The 15,616-nt window shown below is 43.1% G+C and overlaps 1 protein-coding gene across 1 annotated transcript in view; it reads right to left on the bottom strand.

Moving 5' to 3' along the window:
• B3GLCT (beta 3-glucosyltransferase) overlaps positions 1 to 15,616 on the bottom strand; it is a 506,218-nt gene that overhangs the window by 327,876 nt on the left and 162,726 nt on the right. The window contains exon 3 of the mRNA XM_073662497.1: positions 688 to 724. Coding sequence (XP_073518598.1) covers positions 688 to 724 — 37 coding nt within the window. The remainder of the gene's footprint in view (positions 1 to 687; positions 725 to 15,616) is intronic.

Below are 15,616 nucleotides of genomic sequence, written 5' to 3'. Positions count from 1 at the left end.
ATGACAGATGGGAGGTGCGGAAGGCACCTGTGATATAGTAAAAAATAAGTTTAGTATCACAGTAATCACAGGGTAGTATAAAATAATGTTGTCAAGTCATTATTCTGCATAATTAATGCTGTAAAAATTAAACCCAAAAAACACCGGTGGAAAGGGTGAGGGGATTTTTTGGTGCTGTTTTACCACACTTGGAATTAGGAAAAATTATCAAAGTGACCAGAAGGGGTCTGATCTTCAGGATCCAAGTGATCCACAGAATATGGAGGCTAGGCCCTGCTGCAGACGGTGTCCTCTTCATTGTGGTGCTAGTACGACATCCCTCATCGTCACAGCGGTAGCTAGTGCTGACCTTCCCCCAAAGCCGCAGAGACGTGGACTACGCAGTGTCATCCACGTGGACCATGGTGCTCCGGCAGGTGCTCAAGTCTGAAAGGAGTTTTCCAGGGTTTGGAAAAAATCATTGAATAGCACGGAGTAGTAGTGAGGGGTTTTAATATGATGCAGCCGCAAAAACAATGTACGGTGCTGCATCTGGTAAACAATGAATGGGACACAGCGCTATGAACGCTGCAGCCGATCGGTAGAAGGGTCTACACCGATCTGATAATGATGGCCAATGTCAGACTCGTGGAAAAAAAACGTTAAAAAGTCTTAAAATACATATATAGAAATTCAAGGAAAGCTTACCCAAGGGCGATGGAGCCTGTGATCCACGTTCAGGATTCTATGGGAAAAGAAGGAAAAAAAAGGTACATAAATGTAAAGGACAGAATGAGAGATGCAGAACATACACCCAGGGGGTGAGGATGCATGTTGTATTGTACAGCGTTCATCTCCCGCCTCCCTCACCGTCACATCTAATCTCCATCTGGGTGCATTGTTAGCTTACCGGCTAGTAATTATCCTCTCACCACCTCCACGGCCCCTCTGTGAGGCTCAGAGATCAGGGGGTCCCTCAGCAGTGAGGACGCACAGGAGCTCACAGGGACAGCTAAACTCAATAAGATTTTTTTTAAATACATTTTATTTAGACAGAAGGACAAATTACAGATCATCAGGTCGTAAAGTCACACTCCTTCATTCCAATTATATAGTCTTAGATACACCGTGATACGGTACAACAGCAAATAATATACAGTTATATGAAAAAGTTTGGGCACCCCTATTAATCTTAAGCTTAATGTTTTATAAAAATTTGTGTTTTTGCAACAGCTATTTCAGTTTGATATATGTAATAACTGTTGGACACAGTAATGTTTCTGCCTTGAAATGAGGTTTATTGTACTAACAGAAAATGTGCAATCTGCATTCAAACAAAATTTGACAGGTGCATAAGTATGGGCACCTCACCAGAAAAGTGACATTAATATTTAGTAGATCCTCCTTTTGCAAAAATAACAGCCTCTAGTCGCTTCCTGTAGCTTTTAATGAGTTCCTGGATCCTGGATTAAGGTATTTTTGACCATTCCTTTTTACAAAACAATTCCAGTTCAGTTAAGTTTGATGGTCGCTGAGCATGGACAGCCCTCTTCAAATGATCCCACAGATGTTCAATGATATTCAGGTCTGGGGACTGGGATGGCCATTCCACAACATTGTAATTGTTCCTCTGCATGAATGCCTGAGTAGATTTGGAGCGGTGTTTTGGATCATTGTCTTGCTGAAAGATCCATCCCCTGCGTAACTTCAACTTTATCACTGATTCTTGAACATTATTGTCAAGAATCTGCTGATACTGAGTGGAATCCATGCGTCCCTCAACTTTAACAAGATTCCCGGTGCCGGCATTGGCCACACAGCCCCAAAGCATGATGGAACCTCCACCAAAGTTTACTGTGGCTAGCAAGTGTTTTTCTTGGAATGCTGTGTTTTTTTGCCGCCATGCATAACGCCTTTTTGTATGACCAAACAACTCAATCTTGGTTTCATCAGTCCACAGGACCTTCTTCCAAAAAGAAATTGGCTTCTCCAAATGTGCTTTTGCATACCTCAGACGACTCTGTTTGTGGTGTGCTTGCAGAAATGGCTTCTTTCGCATCACTCTCCCATACAGCTTCTCCTTGTGCAAAGTGCGTTGTATAGTTGACCGATGCACAGTGACACCATCTGCAGCAAGTTGATGCTGCAGCTCTCTGGAGGTGGTCTGAGGATTGTCCTTGACTGATCTCACCATTCTTCTTCTCTGTCTTTCTGATGCTTTTCTTGGCCTGCCACTTCTGGCCTTAACAAGAACTGTCCCTGTGTTCTTCCATTTCCTTACTATGTTCCTCACAGTGGAAACTGACAGGTTAAATCTCTGAGACAGCTTTTTGTATCCTTCCCCTGAACAACTATGTTGAATAATCTTTGTTTTCAGATCATTTGACAGTTGTTTTGAGGAGCCCATGATGCAACTCTTCAGAGGAGATTCAAACAGGAGAACAACTTGCAAGTGGCCACTTTAAGTAGCTTTTCTCATGATTGCATACACCTGGCTATGAAGTTCAAAGCTCAATGAGGTTACAAAACCAAAAAAAGTGCTTTAGTAAGTCAGTAAAAAGTAGGTAGGAGTATTTAGAACAAGAAAATGATAAGGGTGCCCATACTTATGCACCTGTCAAATTTTGTTTGAATGCAGATTGCACATTTTCTGTTAGTACAATAAACCTCATTTCAAGGCAGAAACATTACTGTGTCCAACAGTTATTACATATATCAAAATGAAATAGCTGTTGCAAAAACACAAATTTTTATAAAACATTAAGCTTAAGATTAATAGGGGTGCCCAATCTTTTTCATATAACTGTACTGGTTGTTCTACATCAGTATCTCATTCCGTTAGAACCGTTTTACCATTGACATTTAAAAAAAAAAAAAGTTGGGTCATCTAAAATGTGTGTATGTATAGATATACAGTGGGTGAAATAAGCATTTAGCAATTTTCTAAGTAAATATATTTCTAAAGGTGCTATAGACACGAAATTCTCACCAGATGTCTAACAACCCATCCAATCCACACAGGCAAAGAAATCACACTGTAGATGTCCATAAATTATGTGTAATAATGAGAAATGACACAGGGCAAAAGTATTTAACACATTAACTGAAATGTATTTAATACTTTGGACAAAAGCCTTTGTTGGTGAAGACAGCTTCAAGATTCCTCATGTATGGAGAAACTAGTCGCATGCATTGCTGAGGAGTAATTTTGGCCCATTCTTCTACACAAACACTTTTCAATTCCTGAAGGTCCCGTGGGCTCCTGTGAACTCTGAGCTTTAGTTCCTTTCATACATTTTCTATTGGATTCAGGTCAGGTGATTGGCTCGGCCATTCTTGCAGCTTTATTTTCTCTCTCTGTCACCAATTGAGAGTTTCCTTGGCTGTGCATTTGGGATCATTGTCTTGCTGAAATGTCCACCCTCGTTTCATCTTCATCATCCTAGTAGATGGCATATTTTTATCTCGGTACATTTGTTCATTCATCCTTTCTTCAATTATATAAAGTTTGTCAGTGCCATATGCTGAAAAACAGCCCAACGCCATGATGTTTCCACCTCCAAACTTCACGGTTGGTATGGTGTTTCAGGGGTGATATGCAGTGCCTTTTGGCCTCCAAAACATGGCGTGTATTATAGCATCCAAAGAGTTCAATTTTGGTCTCATCTGACCAGACTATATTCTCCCAGTATTTCACAGGCTTGTCTAAATGATGATTTTAAATGCTCTTGAACATGCTTTTTGGTCAGCATTGGAGACTTGCGTGGTGAGCGTACATACAGGCCATGGAGGTTGAGTGCATCAATTATAGTTTTCTTTGAAACAATTGTACCTGCTGATTCCAGGTCTTTCTGTAGCTCTCCACAGGTGGTCCTTGGCTCTTGGACAGCTCTTCTGATGATTCTTTTCACTCCTCTTTCTAAGCATCTCTGGGAACTCATTCAAGATTGTTGGAAGACCATTTCCGGTGACTACCTCTTGAAGCTCATCAAGAGAAAGCCAAGAGTGTGCAAAGCAGTCGTCAAAGCAAAAGGTGGCTACTTTGAAAAACCTAGAATATAAGACATATTTTCAGTTGTTTCATACTTTTTTGTTAAGTATATAATTCCATATGTGTTAATTCATAGTTTTGATGCCTTCAGTGTGAATGTACAATTTTCATAGTCATGAAAATACAAAAAAATCTATAAATGAGGTGTGTCCAAATGTTTGGTCTGTACTGTATATAACATATATGAAGGGAGGATACGGTCACGGGTTTATCAGGTTTGACAGACAGTATTTCTGGATCCGGTTGTAGAAGGTCGCTGCGCTTGGCTTTGCAGACACCTTCTTGATTCTTTCATCTCTGTAGTGTAGTGGTATCCTTCTCTCTCTAGGACCTAGCAGTGATATCCACCATCTGCTGCTAATTGACACACCCTTGCTTGATGTATAAAAACACTCTGGCTCCAGAGAGTCGCCGATGATAGTACCAATTTTACCCTGCTCAGGCCTGGAGTACTAGAAGTCGGCTAGTTTTTTCTTGGAGTTTCTTGTTGGATTATTGTCGTCTTCTCTCTGGTGTCTTCTCAAGCTAAGTGTTTCGCCTTGTCTGCTTTCCTTGTTTGTCTTTAGTTTCAGTGGGGGCTGACTAGTGCTCACCCTTCCCCTCCCTACCAAGGGCCTAGCTCTAGGGAAGTTAGGGATTAGGTATCCTGCTCGATGATAGGTGCGGAACCTATTTAGGGACGGTAGGCGAGTTAGACTATTGTAAGATCTGCCTAGGGGTCTCCACTCTCCCTTTCCCTAGTTGTTTGGCTTTTCCCATCATTTTACACTTGGTCCTCCCCTCACCTAGCGTGACACACACGTGTATATATACACATACATATATACATACGCACAACTCAAAAAAATCCAAAAAATAAAGGCAATATGTAAACACCACAATAAAACTCCAAGCTAATTACACTTCTGTGAAATCAACCTGTCCAGTTATTAAGCAACACTGATTGTGAATCAATTTCTCCTGCTGTTGTGCAAATGGAACAGACAACCAGAAAAAATGATAGGCAATTAGCAAAAGGTGTGGTTCTGCAGGTGGTGAACAAAGACCATTTCTCTGTTCTCATCTTTTTTGGCTGTTTTGGTCACTTTTGCATTTTGTCACTGCTCTCACCCCTAGAGATACAGTAGCATGAGGGGGTGTCTACAGTACAACCTACAGAAGTTGCTCAGGTAGTGCAGCTCATCCAGGAAGGTACATCAATGTGAGCTGTGGCAAAACGGGTAGCTGTGTCTCTCAGCACAGTGTCCAGAGCATGGAGCAGATACCAGGAGACAGGCCAGTATACCAGGAGACATGGAGGGGGCCGTAGGAGGACAACAACCCAGCATCAGGACCGCTACCTCCTCCTTTGTGCAAGGAGGAACAGGAGTAGTAGTGCCAGAGCCCTGCAAAATGACCTCCAGCAAGCCACAAATATTCATGTGTCTGCTTAAACTGTCAGAATCAGACTACATGAGGGTGGTATGAGGGCCCGACATCCATAAGTAGATGTTGTGCTTACAGCCTAACACCGTGCAGGGCGATTGGCATTTGCCAGAGAACACGAAGATTGGCACATTCCACGTTGGCGCCCCGTGCTCCTCACGGATGAGAGCAGGTTCACACTGAGCACATGTAACAGATGTGACAGAGTCTGGAGACGCCATAGAGAACATTCTGCTGCCTGCAACATCTTCCAGCATGACCGGTTTTGGTAGTGGGATGAGATACTCAGACCCCTTGTGAGACCATATGCAGGTGCAGTGGGTCCTGCGTTTCTTCTGATGCATGACAGTGCTAGGCCTCATGTGGCTGAAGTTTGTCAGCAGTTCCTACATGATGAAGGCATTAATGCTTTTGACTGGCCTGCCAGTTCCCCAGACTTGAATCCAATCGAGCACATCTTGAATATCAGGTTTCGTTCTATCCACCAAACGTTGCACCAAACACTGTCCTGGAGTTAACTGATGCTTTAATCCAGGTCTGGGAGGAGATCCCTCAGGAGAACATCTACCGCCTCATCGGGAGCCTGCCCAGGCGTTGTAGGGAGGTCATACAGGCACGTGGCGGTCACACACAATACTGAGCCTCATTTCCTTGTCTTGAGGTATTTCTACTGAAGTTGGATCAGACTGTAATTTGTTTTTCTACTTTGATTTTGAGTAGCATTTCAAATCCAGACCTCCATGGGATATTATTTTTGATTTACATCGATCATTTTTGTGTTTCATTGTTCTCAACGTATTCCACTTTGTAATGAATAAAGATTTGCAACAGGAATATTTCATTCAGTGATATCTAGGCTGTGGTATTTTAGCGTTCCCTTTATTTTTTGGTGCAGTGTAGACACACACACCCACACACAAACAAACACACACACACTCATACACTGCTCAAAAAATAAAGGGAACACTTAAACAACAGAATATAACTCCAAGTAGATCAAACTTCTGTGAAATCAAACTGTCCACTTAGGAAGCAACACTGATTGACAATCAATTTCACATGCTGTTGTGCAAATGGAATAGACAATAGATGGAAATTATTGGCAATTATCAAGACACACTCAATAAAGGAGTGGTTCTGCAGGTGGGGACCACAGACCACATCTCTGTACCAATGCTTTCTGGCTGATGTTTTGGTCACTTTTGAATGTTGGTTGTGCTTTCACACTCGTGGTAGCATGAGACGGACTCTACAACCCACAGAAGTTGCTCAGGTAGTGCAGCTCATCCAGGATGGCACATCAATGCGAGCTGTGGCAAGAAGGTTTGCTATGTCTGTCAGCGTAGTGTCCAGAGGCTGGAGGCGCTACCAGGAGACAGGCCAGTACACCAGGAGACGAGGAAGGGCCCGTAGGAGGGCAACAACCCAGCAGCAGGACCGCTACCTCCGCCTTTGTGCAAGGAGGAACAGGAGGAGCACTGCCAGAGCCCTGTAAAATGACCTCCAGCAGGCCACAAATGAGCATGTGTCTGCACAAATGGTTAGAAAGCAACTCCATGAGGGTGGTATGAGGGCCCGACATCCACAGATAGGGGTTGTGCTCACAGCCCAACATCGTGCAGGAAGCTTTGCATTAGCCACAGAACACCAGGATTGGCAAAGTCGCCACTGGCGCCCTGTTCTCTTCACAGATGAAAGCAGGTTCACACTGAGCACATGTGACAGATGTGACAGAGTCTGGAGACGCCGTGGAGAGCGATCTGCTGCCTGCAACATCCTTCAGCATGACCGGTTTGGCAGTGAGTCAGTAATGGTGTGGGTGGCATTTCTTTGGAGGGCCGCACAGCCCTCCATGTGCTCGCCACAGGTAGCCTGACTGCCATTAGGTACCGAGATGAGATCCTCAGACCCCTTGTGAGACCATATGCTGGTGCAGTTGGCCCTGGGTTCCTCCTAATGCAGGACAATGCCAGACCTCTTGTGGCTGGAGTGTGTCAGCAGTTCCTGCAAGATGAAGGCATTGAAGCTATGGACTGGCCCGCCCGTTCCCCAGACCTGAATTCGATTGAGCACATCTGGGACATCATGTCTCGCTCCATCCACCAACGTCCACAGACTGTCCATGAGTTGGCGGATGCTTTAGTCCAGGTCTGGGAGGAGATCCCACAGGAGACCATCCGCAACCTCATCAGGAGCATGCCCAGGCATTGTCGGGAGGTCATACAGGCACGTGGAGGCCACACACAATACTGAGTCTCATTTTGACTTGTTTTAAGGACATTACATCAAAGTTGGATCAGCCTGTAGTGTGTTTTTCCACTTTAATTTTTGGGGTGACTCCAAATCCATGCCTCCATTGGTTAATAAATTTGATTTCCATTGATGCTTTTTGTGTGATTTTGCTGTCAGCACATTCAACTTTGTACAGAACAAAGTATTTGTTACGCTCACGCCCGGACTGACTGGCGTGAGCGTGGTTAGTGGTCCCACTGGGCCACGATCAGAGGAGTGCCTGGAGGGGCGTGACTAGGGGCCTCGCCAGATCCAACCACGAACACACGGCGGCTTAATCGACTCCGTGGTCTGAGGAGGGACGTGGGAGGTGGCCCAGGTGCTACTCCAGGTCAGACCCCGGTCACAGCTGTTGAGCCACACCGGGGAATGCAGGAACGGGCAGGCACGGCTGGTATGCAGACAGACTGGGATACAGGAGCAGAGCGAAACCGCAGGTGCGGTGGACAAGCGGAGCAGAGCGAAACCGCAGGGGCGATGGACAAGCAGAGCAGAGCGAAACCGCAGGGGCGATGGACAAGCAGAGCAGAGCGAAACCGCAGGGGCGATGGACAAGCAGAGCAGAGCGAAACCGCAGGCGCGGTGGACAAGCAGAGAAGAGCGAAACCGCAGGCGCGGTGGACAAGCAGAGAAGAGTGAAACCGCAGGCGCGGTGGACAAGCAGAGAAGAGTGAAACCGCAGGCGCGGTGGACAAGCAGAGCAAAACTGCAGGAGCGGTGGACAAGCAGAGCAGAAGGTACGGGCAGACAGGACAGGGCACTGTTCACATGGAACAGACTGGGAAACACAGGAAGATAGCTAGAACATAGAAGGTAGATACGGAGGCAGGGAAACGGGACAAGCAGAACCAGATACACACAAGGTACTTGCAAAGGAGTAACGAGTGGGCACAAAACTCACAAACAGAAGTACAGAGACAACAAGTTGGAGTTAGGTGCAGGTTAAGACACTTGCAGGAAAAGGGAAGGTTCGGACATAGAGACAAACAGGTAACGGCCTAGGACACAGTTCAGACAGGAACTGAACCATTAACAAGATACAGGAACGAGCCTGGGAACTCAGCCCCCAGGGTGGCGGAAACAGACAAGAAGTGACCGATGCAGGTAACGGGTCTGGGTATACAGCCCCCAGGGTGGCGGAAACAGACTAGAAGTCACAGATACAGGTAACGGGCCTGGGTATACAGCCCCCAGGGTGGTGGAAACAGACAAGATACAGGACAGGACCTGGCAACTCAGTTGCACAGAACACACTTAAAGAAAGTGTTGCTCAGGCACCTCCTACTGGGTGGAGGGGGTTTAAGTATCCAGTGACTCACAGCAATAGGCTGGGGAGGCATTAGGACTGCGCACACTGTAAGTTTAAGAATCAGCCAGTAACCTCACCGCTGCCCTAAGCAATCAGACAAGAGACATGCACACAGCAAGTACTGGAGCAAAGTGTGCAGGCTGCACTGATAGGTAAGTTGGCGGTCTTGAATGGTGGGATGTGGTAAGCCATGCCAGCACGCCGCCAGGGATGTTACAGTATTCAATGAGAATATTTCATTCATTCAGATCTAGGATGTGTTATTTGAGTGTTCCCTTTATTTTTTTTGAGCAGTGTATATATACACTGTGTGCAGAATTATTAGGCAAGGTGTATTTTAGAGGATTATTTTTATTATTGATCAACAACTATGTTCTCAATCAACGCAAAAGACTCAAATATCCAAGCTTAATATTTTTGGAAGTTGGAGTGTTTTTTTTTTAGATTTGGCTATCTTAGGAGGATATCTGTTTGTGCAGGTAACTATTACTGTGCAGAATTATTAGGCAACTTAATAAAAACCAAATATAATCCCATCTCACTTGTTTATTTTCACCATTTAAACCAATATCAGTGCACAAAATTTAGAAATAAACATTTCAGACATGCAAAAACAAAAAACAAAAAAATTAGTGATCAATATAGCCAACTTTCTTTATGATGACACTCAATAGCCTTCCATCCATAGATTCTGTCAGTTTCTTGATCTGTTTTCGATCAACATTGCGTGCAGCAGCCACCACAGCCTCCCAGACACTGTTCCGAGAGGTGTACTGTTTTCCCTCCCTGTAGATCTCACATTTTATGATGGACCACAGGTTCTCTATGGGGTTCAGATCAGGTGAACAAGGGGCCCATGTCATTATTTTTTCTTCTTTTAGACCTTCACTGGCCAGCCACGCTGTGGAGTAGTTGGATGCATGTGATGGAGCATTGTCCTGCATGAAAATCATGTTTTTCTTGAATGATACCGACTTTTTCCTGTACCACTGCTTGAAGAAGTTGTCTTCCAGAAACTGGCAGTAGGTCTGGGAGTTGAGTTTCACTCCATCCTCAACCCGAAAAGGTCCCAGAAGTTCATCTTTGATGATACCAGCTCATACCAGTACCCCACCTCCACCTTGCTGGGGTCTGAGTCAGAGTGGAGCTCTCTGCCCTTTACTGATCCAGCCTCTGGCCCATCAAGAGTCACTTTCATTTCATCAGTCCATAAAACCTTTGAAAAATCAGTCTTAAGATATTTCTTGGCCCATTCTTGACGTTTTATCTTAGGTTTCTTGTTCAAAGGTGGTCGTTTTACAGCCTTCCTTACCTGGGCCATATCCCAGAGTATCGCACACCTTGTGCGTTTTGATACTCCAGTAACGTTGCAGCTCTGAAATATGGCAAAACTGGTGGCGAATGGCATCTTGGCAGCTTCACGCTTGATTTTCCTCAATTTATGGGCAGTTATTTTGCGCCTATTTTGGCCAACACGCTTCTTGCGACCTTGTTGGCTATTTTCCATGAAACGCTTGATTGTTCGGTGATCACGCTTCAAAAGTTTGGAAATTTCAAGACTGCTGCATCCCTCTGCAAGACATCTCACAATTTTGGACTTTTCAGAGCCCGTCAAATCTCTCTTCTGACCCATTTTGCCAAAGGAAAGGAAGTTGCCTAATAATTAAGCACACCTTATATAGGGTGTTGATGTCATTAGTCAACACCCCTCCTCATTACAGAGATGCACATCACCAGATTTACTTAATTGGTAGTTGGCTCTCAAACCTATGCAGCTTGGAGTAGGACAATATGTATAAAAAGTATCATGTGATCAAAATACTCATTTGCCTAATAATTCGGCACACAGTGTATATAATACGCATACATATACCGGCATGTCCATAACTTACTATGTGTATAGTGGAGGCAAATCTCAATTTATAAAGTAAATAATACGAGGTTATAAATCCTTGTAGACTGTTAGCCCTCGCGGGCAGGGGCCTCTCTCCTCCTGTACCAGTCAGCGACTTCACTAGTCTAAGATTATTGTACTTGTTGTTTGTCATGTATACCCCTTTTCACATGTAAAGCGCCATGGAATAAGTGGTGTTATAATAATAATAAATAATAATAATACTGTTGAAAACTCCTAGTAAAGACTTAAGGCCACGTTCACTCGTTACGTTTTTGCAGCATTTTGTTTCCAGCAGCCAAAACATGCTCTATTGGGCCATTGTTTCAGTTTTTTGCTGATTTTTTTGGTGTAGATTACTTGTGTGACTTGTCTTCAGTACATGTTTAAATAAAGTTAGGTTTAGTCATCAAAAAAGCTTGGTTATGTTTTTGCATTACTTTCTATGGGCGAAAAAAACACTGCAAAACACTGAAAGAATTGACGCTGCAGATTTAAAAAATACTGCAGTTTTAAAATTTAATCAGGAAAAAAAAAACACAATCTTGTCCATGAGATCTCGGAAATCACAGAGCTTTTCTGATACGCTAAAAAGCAGTTTTTAATTTGCTTGAAAAATGCAATGTGTGAACATGTCTTAAGACAGTGATCACGATCTCTATGGTAACAGTTCATTATCCGAATTCAGCATCAATATTGCCACCTTCGTTCAGTGGTGCTGTTTTCCATTCAATAAAACAACCCATCAGCAATTCAGACCCATAACACTGATGAAACATAAATCAGAATCCATATTATGTACATATAGGCTTATATTAAACAGACCTGATACGCCCCCCGCCGACAGTCTATATGCTACAAACACCAGTTGTAAATCTGTTACTGCAATACCAATAATAGCCAGAAGAGGGCAGCCAAGGATTTTCTGTGTTAGATTCAGCAAAAAGATTCACAGGACCTTGATCCAGGGACCACATTAGTAGTTCATGATAGTGGAAAAATCTCTTAGATATGACTGGCGTTTATTTGTGAAAATATCGGAAATTTGGTGAATATTTTGCAATTTTCAAACTTTTAATTCTTATTCCTTTAAACCAAAGTTACATCACAAGCAATAGTAATAACCAACGTTTCTCATACTGTATGTCTACTTTACATCTTCATTATTTTTGAAACATAAGGTTTTTTTTGTTAGGAAGTTATAAGGGTTAACAGTAACACTTAATCAGCAATTTCTCATTTTTGCAACAAAATTTACAAAACCATTTTTTTAGGGACCACATCTTATTTGAAGTGACTTTGAGGGGTCTTTATGACAGAAAATACCCAAAAGTGACACCATTCTAAAAACTGCACCCCTCAAGGTGCTGAAAACCACATTCAAGAAGTTTATTAACCCTTCAGGTGCTTCACAGGAACTAAAGCAACGTGGAAGGAGAAAATGAACATTTTACTTTTTTTTCACAAAAAATTTACTTTCAGACCCAATTTTTTTTATTTTCACAAGGGTAACCAGAGAAAATGGACTCCAAAATATATAGCTGGATCTCACAGGTCACCGTACCCTGGGGTCATCACATGGTTACCATGGTACCCTGAGATCATCGAGACCCACTATTCTCATCGCGGGGGTCCAATGGTTACTAAGGGGATCTTGTGACCCCCTTGTAACCACTTAAATAATGCTGTCGCAATTGACAGCGGTATTTAAGGGGTTGGCCGGGGCCAATACTGCAGGGTGTCAGCTACTGCGTCACTATATACATTTTCTTTTTGCTCTATCGTATGTTGCTCACATAGGGCCAAAATTTAGGAGCCTAATTCAACCTCCCTCTGATAATGGAGTTCTACGTGCAAGTGAATAAAAATGAAAAGTGAACACAGCCTGACAATGATTTTTGTTTTGTTTTTTTTATAAAAGAAGCACTCTTCCTCCCATCGAAGTTTTTATCCTCTTAATATATTGCAATCATACAGCACTGTGAAGTTACAATTGCTCATTTTCCTATCTACCCAGTTAATTCTTCTCTTTGCAATTAGTCTATAATACTGCGTGATTAAAAACAAGACTAGCTCAATTCTTCTAAGTTCTTTGTAGAAACGGGAAGTCTCTTTTCCCTGCATGAGTCATCATTAGAACTACAATCCTACATCACTGCAAAATCCCTAGCAGCCCAGCCCCACCTCCTCTTCAGCTCCTGACCCAGCTGCTCCCTCCTCCCCTCTTCTAGGGACTTTTGTAGTGACTCATACAGGGAAGATTGACCTCCTGTTTCTACATAGACTTAGAAGGATTCAGCTAGTCAGTTTTTCATCTTATATAGTAAGAGGAAAAAACTTTGAAGGGAAGAGGAGGAGGGCTTCTTTAACTGAAGTCAGTGCAATACAGAAGACAGCCAAAGAAAACCTGCTGGCATTGGCCAATTCTATTAATATCAATCGTTCTAGCTGTAGTGCAAAAGTATTTGGGTGCAAATATTCATAAAATGGGAGAACAACTTGCATCTATTTTACAATGACCTATGTTTTGATTGGTGTTTATTCCTTTAAGATATTAAAAGGGGTTGTCTCAATTTGGCAGGCAGACACGCACCACCACTCCACTTATTGTCTATGTGGCTGCTGGAGACAGCCAAGTGCTGTACTCGCCACCTCAAAGGGCTCGTTCCACATGATTGTATTTAGTTTGAGTGCATGCACTAGTTTCTTCTGTAAATCAGATGAAACTCACTCTTTCAATTCTATGGGTGCGTAAAAAAAAATAATTAAAAAAAAATCAGATGTCACACGGAGCCACAGTAAACTATTCAATATTAACGGATACATTGCAATTCTGTAACATAGGAAATGATCTTTTAAATAATAGCTGCTGCAAAAACCATGTTGAATACGGATGCCAAATGAGAAAATTATCATCCCATTTTTCTTTATGGAGTTTTGAACAAATTTTTTATACTGACATATGAGGCTAATAGGGTCACCTTGACATGGTGGGATAGCTTTTATGTTTTTGGGTTTTTTTTATCAACTAAGTGCCCTATGTTATTTTTATACACTATTGCTGTTTATTTATTTACCACAGGGTATTTTCTCATTTTGTTTTTATCTTAGGTTTTGTCTGCTTAGTGGCCAGTGTAAACATGCGCCTACAAGTTGCATGCATACCAACTTATACTCCAGTTCATCTCTTTAGTTTTTTGCGCTCTGTGCAAATAAGCACGTGGCCTCCCTTTTCTGGACATTACGTTTATATAGCTCCTCATGGCTGGGTGTCCATTACCTGGGTGTCCATTACCCGGGTCTCAGTCCTGCTCGGCCCTTATTCACATTTACATCACTTGACAAATGGTAAGGTTTTAATACTAAAGGTTAGGACCGGCCGGAATAGGGTCACCTTGATGTGGTGGGATGGCTTTTACATTTTTTTGATAACAATTATATTAACTAAGTACCCCATGTTATTTTTAAGCACTATTGCTATTTATTTACTGCAGGGTATTTGCTTATTGTATTTTTAGCTTAAGCCAGGTTCATACCTCAAAACCTAACAGCAGACCAATCCCTTTAATGAGGCAATCAAATGCACAGTCCATTCACAGCAGAACATTACAAATAATACAGTCTATTACATTACTATGTATTAGATTACTTTTATTACTATTAGTCTGTATTACTGGTCAGAGACACAAGTAAAAAAATAAAATAAAAAAAATCAGTCAACAGCAACTTTTTGACAGTTTCATAATAGCAACACGAGATTTGTTTCCTGCACAGCACGAAGGAAAATGAAGACGCTAAATCAGGTAATAATAATAAGTGAAATAGGTCATGAAGATGCAGCAGATTACATAGATGCCAGGAAAGCATGGAGTCTGAGGGCAGATATGGTCGGGGCGGCGCGCTGATGTCCAAGGTCACTGAATAGAAAACCTCATCTACATTTCTGCTTTCTTAGCCACGAATGGAGTAATGACACCACGGCTCCGAGTCACAATAATACAATTAAACTGTGGCCCGAATGCTGCAAACTGCAGAAAAGACAAGTGAACATGGCAGTATTGGCCTGATAAATATTTCAATAACCAACAACATGTAGTAATAAGAAATTCTACTGGGTGATTGCCGATGTATATATAGCAGTCTGTAAAGGTGATGCCGGTCTGAGATTATGTGCAGGGATATTATGCTGTAATGAGAAGAGGAGGTCAACTCGCGTCAAAACTAAAAAAAAACTGCTTTTACCCCGTAAGAGTCTCATCCTGCACTTCTCATCCCACTTGCTTTATACTGCAGCTCTACAAGTTCAGATAGTTAAAGATGTTGTCCACTACTTTAGCATTGATGACCTAGCCTCAGGATAGGTCATCAATGTCTGATCGGTCGGGGTCTGACACCCGGCACCCCCACCGATCAGCTATTGGTGGCAGCCAGCCGGAAGTACTCACTTGCGGAGCTGCTCTGTCTTCTGATAGTGGCCGCTACAGGGTACTACACATCCGCCTCCTATCCCTGCAGGGCACTATCAGTAGACGGAGCAGCTCCACAAGAGATTGCTTCTGGCCAGCGGCTGCCTCCGCCGCTAACAGCTGATCAGCGGGGGTGCCGGGTGTCCGGCCCCGGCTGATCAGACATTGATGACCCATCTCAAGGCTAGACCATCAGTGCT

Source organism: Phyllobates terribilis, unplaced genomic scaffold (assembly GCF_046119375.1).
Source record: "Phyllobates terribilis strain yellow unplaced genomic scaffold, ASM4611937v1 Scaffold_2__4_contigs__length_985480577, whole genome shotgun sequence".
Lineage (NCBI taxonomy): Eukaryota > Metazoa > Chordata > Amphibia > Anura > Dendrobatidae > Phyllobates > Phyllobates terribilis.
This window is presented reverse-complemented; position numbering and strand designations above follow the sequence as displayed.